At 48.0% G+C, this 6,915-nt stretch overlaps 1 gene segment (V, D, J or C); it reads right to left on the bottom strand.

Annotated features, from left to right (window-relative positions):
* Nucleotides 1–5,656: 5,656 nt before the first annotated feature.
* LOC132387784 (T cell receptor beta variable 30-like) lies at nt 5,657–6,291 on the bottom strand. The segment is given in 2 exon segments: nt 5,657–5,976; nt 6,199–6,291. Coding segments are annotated over 2 exon segments (381 nt in total).
* Nucleotides 6,292–6,915: the final 624 nt, after the last annotated feature.

The raw sequence follows: 6,915 nt of genomic DNA, 5'->3' as shown, positions 1-6,915 counted from the left end.
GTTTTATTTTCCAGGTGTAAATGCTTTTCTCGGACACTGTGTGCGCTGACTACCTACACCAGTGCCCCTCAGGATTGCCTGCTCGACTCTCAGGAATACTGGGTTTGCACTGGTCAAACCCCACACAGGGTACGGTCTCCTCTCGTTACTACAATGGAGTGCTGGCACTAACCTGCTTGGTCACCCTCTCAACACCTGTTACCGCCGTCCAGCAACCCAGGATCCGGCTCAATTCTTGCATTCTCTGCCCATTTAGTTCATCTCCCCAAGGCCCAGCATCTCACGCTTATCCCTCTGAAACTCTGCAATTTCCGCGCAACCATTCCAGAACATGGCATAAAGACTCCGCAGGTGGGGCGGCATCTGCGGGAAGCGGCCCGGTTAATGCTCCCGGACTGCGTTATTCCAGCAGGAGGCCGAGATGAGTGATTGTATCATTCACCTCCCAGACATCGCAACGTCTACGGCAAAAGACAACGCTTCCGCACGGAGACATTACATAAGAACATAAATACATAGGAAATTGGAAAATGGGTAGGCCATCCGGCCCATCGAAACAGCCCCGCCATTCAATAAGATTATGGCTGATCTGTCCGTAAACTCAGCTCCTTTTCCCCAGAACCCTTAATCCTCCTACTATGTAAAAACCTATCTTACTGTGTCTTAAATATGTTTAGTGAAGAACCGTCAACTGCTTTCCGGGGCAGGGAATTCCGCAGATTCACCACTCTTGGGGAAAAACATTTTCTCCGCATCTCCATCCTAAATCTACTGCCCTGAACTTACGGGGAGTGGACAAGAGAATTCTCCTGAAACGTTTACTAAATCGGCCATTATGGAAAGGCGGAACATGCCAAGTCTCAGCCTTACAAAACGTGTCGCCTGTGGACAAGCCAGTTGTGGATCCACATAGCAATGTCCCCTTGGATCCCATGCCTACTTACCTTGTCAAAAAGCCTTGCATGGGGTACCTTAGCAAATATCTTGCTGAAATCCATATACACTACATCCACCGCTCTTCCTGCATCAATGTGTTTAGTCATACCCTGATAAATTCATTGAGGCTCGTAAAGCACGACCTGCCCTTTAGAAAGCCATGGTGACTACTCCTAAACACATTATACCTTCTAATCATACTGTACATCTACACATGTTCATAAATCCTGTCTCCCAGGTTCTTCTCCATCAACTTACCAACCATTGAGATAAGACTCACTGGTCTATAGTTTCCTGGGCTATACCTACTCACTTTCTTGAATAAAGGAACAACATTCACAACACTCCAGTCCTCGGAATCCTCCCCCGTCCCCATTGATGATGCAAAGATCATCGCCAGATGCTCGGCAATCTCCACCCCTGCCTCCCACAGAAGCCTGGGGTACATTGCAACCGTTCCCGTCGACCTATCCACCTTGATGCTTTCCAGAAGCTCCAGCACATCCTCTTTCTTAATAGCTTTATACTCAAGCTTTTCAGTCTGCTGGAAGTCATCACGACAATCTCCAAGATCATTTTTCCACAGTGAATACTGAAGTAAAGTATTCATTAAGTCCCTCTTTTATTTCCTTCGGTTCCATCCACACTTTCCAACTGTCACACTTGATAGGTCCTCTTCTTTCACGTCTTATCCTCTTCCTTTTCGCATACCTGTAGAATGCCTTGGGGTTTTCCTTAATTCTGCCCTCCATGGCCTTCTCATGGCCCCTTCTGGCTCTCCTAATTTCCTTCTTAAACTCCTTCCTAGTAGCCTTATATCCTTCTACATCTCTCACATTACCTAGCTCTCTCAACCTTTTGTAATTTTTCCTTTTCTTCTTGACTACATTAATTACAGCCTTTGTACCCAACGGTTCCTGCACCCGACCATAACTTCCCTCTCATTGGAACGTAACTATACATAACTCCACACAAATATCCCCAGAATATTTGCCACATTTCTTCCGTACTGTTCCCTGAGAACATCTGTTTCCAATTTAAGCCTCCGAGTTCCTGCCTGAGAGCCTCAGAATTCCCCTTACTCCAATTAAACACTTTTCCAACTTGTCTGTTCCTATCTCACTCCAATGCTGTTGGAAAGGAGATCGAATTATGATCACTATCTCCAAAATGTTCTCCCACTGACAGATCTGACACCTGACCAGGTTCATTTCCCACGGACCAGGTTCAGTTCATTGCCGATCCAGCAAATAATATAATAAAAACACTCCTTTTTTAAAAATGTGCATCTTTGGTTACGCTCCGGAGAAGCCTTTGATGTCGATCGCCCAACCACTTCATGGGGAGAGCCGCATGCTCTCACTAACTGGGACTTTAAAGCCCTTGTTAAGGAAACTTTCTTCAACACATTTAACAAACGGCTTCCGATCTCGACCTTCTACACAACGGAGTCCCAGTCAATAGTTCGAAAGTTAAAATCACCTAATATTACAACCTTATCTTTCTTGTAACGGGATGCTATGTCACCAGAAATTTACTCCGTTTACTTTCTATACCATAATCCGGTTAACGTGGTTATATTTTCTTGTTTCTCAGTTCTACCCATGATCAATCACCGGCCGATCTACCCAGTCTGCAATGACTGAGCAGTGCCGAGACATTTTCCAAAACTGGAAATGCCAGATATCCCACCACCACTTCATCCTCTCGCTCTTTCCCGGCGACAAAAGCGGAACCCCGGATCACAGCTGCCAGCCCTACCCATTCTTCAACCAACGACTCCTGAAGGGTGAAGTCCGTCCCCGGGTGCTGTCTGTACAGCGGTGTTAACCAATCAGAATCGGTGACGTAGTTAGTGCAGCACCCTCAGCCGCGTCATAACGTTTGACACGTTATCATAACGCCAGAGATTCTGCGCATGCTGGGAATCCAAAGGGGAGATCAGCACGCCTGGCAGCATCCATGGAAATGAACGCCACGGGCCGTGACGCTTCATCGGGACCGGGAAGGAAATTAGAAGAAGCCAAAAGTAAAAGTTAAGGGGAGGAGGAAGAGGTTTGACAGGAAATGAATCGGTAGATGCCAGGTGGTTGAGAAATGTCAGGGTCAGGTGATGAAGGAATCTGATATGGGAGGTGAGTGAACGAAAGGGGAAAGGAAAGGAGGACCGTCACGGGGTAGGGGGTGATAGCCAGGTGAGAAGAGGTAAGAGATCACAGTGGGGAATGGAAGAAGGGGGGAGCTTGAGAGATTTCTTTCAAACGGAAGGAGAAATTGATACTCACGTTATCAGGTTCGATTTGCCCAGATGGAATATAAGGTGCTACTGCCCACCCTCTAACATCGCGGTCTAATCAGGTGTCACTTACTTCGTAATCTATCTCTGTCTCTATCCGAGACACGGGCATGTGCGGAGATGGTGAAGGAATCGGTGATGGCAATCGTTATTCGCTTTAATTCGGCTCGGTATTTGTCGAAGATTTCGTGGACGGAACGCCTGTTGTTCTGCTTGCCGCCAGCAGGAGGTCGCTGTTTGGAGAGAAAAGGAAAGGATTGTTTTTCCCCAGTTGGTGTGTGGATTGCCGTTTCGAAATGTAACCTCCTGGGCATGCGCAGTTCCTTCGACCGCTTCCCGATGATGATTAGTTGTTTATGTTTGGACAAGCTCTGGGATTTGACCATGTTTCGGAGGAGTTTCGTTTAGTATCGTGGGGAGTTTGAAGCTCTATTCGTATTTAACACTTTTACTTAACTTGCAGGGATTAAATCAGCACGGTACTCTGAATGGACGTCATTGCAGTTGCTGTCTTTGGGGATCGTTGCTTCGACTGGTCACTGATGTTGCCTAAGTAGTCATCAATCCCTACGTGATTTCCTAAGGGAGTATTTCGAGCGGGCTGATAGGGGCGGGTGCGTCTTGCTAATCTCTCTTTACTCGTTCGCTCCGAATCCTTGTCTGACCAAGGTCCTCTTGTATCCTTAGTGTTTTCAGTCCTTCAAGATTCTGAAGTGAACCTGAGCTCCGTTTTGCTTTGCTAGTTGATTTTTTTAAATCATCTTTGCTTCAGTTTTGAATTGCCGAAGTCCCTGTCATTCCTGCACCCGAGTGTCACTGACGATTACGTGTTTTCTTCTATTTCATTTCATTTAGAGATACAGCGCGGCAGATATTCGAACTGAGAGGTGAAGCCAGAGCTCCTGGGTGGGGTGGGGATGGGGGTGGGGAGTCAGACGTAGTCACGTGGAGAAAGTACCATCGAGCGCCAGAATTCAGTTCGTAACTCCGGGATAGATAAATGCCCCTCAGGCTGATGTACAGTAACGGTCTCATAGGCGCATGCGCCAAAGGCCGTCAAGTGGGATCAGTGTAAATGGACATCTTGTTCGGCGAGGATCAGATGGGCGGCGAAGATTCTTCCCGTGTGAGCTTCCGTGCATGAACCAGATTCAAGCTGATCCCAAAGGTCAATTGGGCAAAGTTCAAAGTGTCTATCGATGCACCTCGATCGGAAACGCTTCCATATCTCGCCCAGTCTTTCCGCTCCGGAGACACACCACCTTCCGTGCAAGAAAATCGTTCCTTAAAACATTCCTCACTCTCATCTAAAGCTGATGAGAGCCGGGACCTGACATTTATTCACACAGTGGAAGCATCTCTGACTCACGACTCCATCAGCGCCTCTCATAATCATATAAATGTACATGACGGCCAATGAAAACTCTGAACTCGGGCATACTCCGCGGTTATAACCGCGACGCGCAACCTGCGATTCCAACTGCTTCGTAAAGGTCGTGCTTGGGAAGGTGTTAGCGTCCATTATTAACGATGAGGTTTCGGGGTTTTGGAGACTTTCAATAAAATAAGAACTTCTTTTTTTGTGAAGGAAAATCTTGCGTGACTAAGAGTCCTTCGAGGAAGTAACAAACAGGGTGGACAAAGGAAAGACAGTGGATGTCATTCACTTGGATTCTCACACTGGATTTGATAAGGCGCCACAAATGAGGCCGCTAAACATGATAAAATCCGATGGCGATACAGGTCAGATACTGGCCTGGAGGGAGGAATGGCTGACAGGCAGGAGGTAGCGAGTGGGAAGAAAAGGGGCCTTTTCTGGTTGGTTGCCGGTGATTAGTGATGTCCGTCAGGGGTCAGTGTTGGGACCGCTACTTTTCAAAATGTTTGTCAATTATTTGGATAATTGAATTGATGACTTTGTCTCGAAGAGTGAAGATGATCCGAAGATAAGCTGAGGGGCAGGTAGTGCTGAGGAGACAATTCGTTTACAGCAGGATTTAGACAACTTGGAAGAATGGCCAGAAAACTGGCAGATGGAATACAGCGTTGGGAAATGTATGATAATGCATTTTGGTAAAAGGAACAATAGTGAGGTCTATTGAGGACTATTATCTAAACGGGGAGAATGTTCAAACATCAGAGCTGCAGACTGTGTTAAATAAGGCAAAAGCAAGGTCCGTGCCGGCTGTATCGTGTTCATTCCTATTGGAGCGAAGTGCGCCTATTATCCCCCGGTGCAAAAGCACATTAAATGCTGTAAACCAGGCTAACCAGAGGGGGGCGCCATCCCCGCCGTGATCGGAAGAACCGCCCCATCATTTGATTGACATCCTCTGTCGTCACGCTTCTCTGTGCGGAGGCTGCCTGCCCTCTTTTTATTGACAGCCCCGCCCCTCTGGCAACGTTGGAGGTTTTTGTTCGGCTTCACCATCTGTTCGGGCGGCTGTGTAGCCTCCAGGCGCAGAAATAACGAGCCGAGTGATTCGCAGTCAAATTTTTAGAAATCAGGTTGAACTGGTTGTCCTTCCTCTGGGCCGTTAACCCGTCCGCTGTTTCCTTCGGTTCAGCATGCGCGTTGTTTATCGAGTAGATCAGGAGCTGAGGGCCACTCCCCGGGTACTGTCTGTACCAGTACATGTAATCAGTATTACCCCCTCCATCCGCCGTGCACTGTAACTCCATTCCGCTGCCGGGCATGGCGGAGAGTGCGGGTGGAGTCTGCCTGACGGTCACCGAGTTCCCACCTGTGGACAGAGAGCGGAAAACCGGTGAGGAATTAGAGACGTGTTGACCGAGTGGGGAGCCGCGACTGGCGGAAAGAGACGAACATGTAACGAGGCAGTGAGACTGTCAGTTATCGGCTGGGTGGGGGAAGTTGGGAAGAGAAATAATCGAGAATGGAGTATCTGATGAATGTGAGGAAGCGAGAGAGGGGAGAAATTAGATAGTGATCGAAATGAACTAACAGCCAAACCAGGACACGATCCACAGAAACAGAAACATCTTTTCCCGGTTCATTCTCTCCATGTTGACGGGGAAGAGGTGGTAAAGGGGAGGCAGGATGAGGAAAATTCGCTCTTTGCCCTTGGTTGCGACAATATATATCGGAGATAAGCCACGCCCCTTCCCCTGATTCAACCAATCAGAATCAATGTGACGGTCAATGTAATTCGGTCCGAGGCACTATATCTACACTATTGAAATTCATGTTAACAGCCGTAGTGATAGCGCTCCCTCTCCTTCTCTCTCTCTCTCTCTCTCTCTCTCACCCTCTCTCTCTCTCTATCTCTCTCCCTTTCTCTCTATCACTCTCCCTCTCCGTCTCTTTCTCTCTTTAACTTCCTGTCTCTCTTTCACTCCCCTCCGCCTCTCTCTCTCTCTCTCTCTCTCTCTCTCTCTCTCTCTCTCTCTCTCTCTCTCTCTCTCTCTCTCTCTCTCTCTCTCTCTCTCTCTCTCTATCTTCATTTCTCTGTGGTGTAACACGGGGCTCTGTAGTTCACCGAAGAACAATTGTTTTCCTACAACGGTCCTGGCTCCGGAACCAGGCGGATGTCTTCACTCGCCTCCACCGTAACTTCCAAGCTGCGCGGGTGGGCGGCCGGACAGTAACTGAAATACCCCCGGCGCACGTCGACTTCGTCGGCGGGCAGCTGGAAATTTAATTGATCAGAATGTCTCGTTAA

Source organism: Hypanus sabinus, unplaced genomic scaffold (genome assembly GCF_030144855.1).
Source record: "Hypanus sabinus isolate sHypSab1 unplaced genomic scaffold, sHypSab1.hap1 scaffold_2203, whole genome shotgun sequence".
NCBI lineage: Eukaryota > Metazoa > Chordata > Chondrichthyes > Myliobatiformes > Dasyatidae > Hypanus > Hypanus sabinus.
Note: the sequence above shows the minus strand (reverse complement) of the source record. Positions and strands in the feature narration are given on the sequence as shown.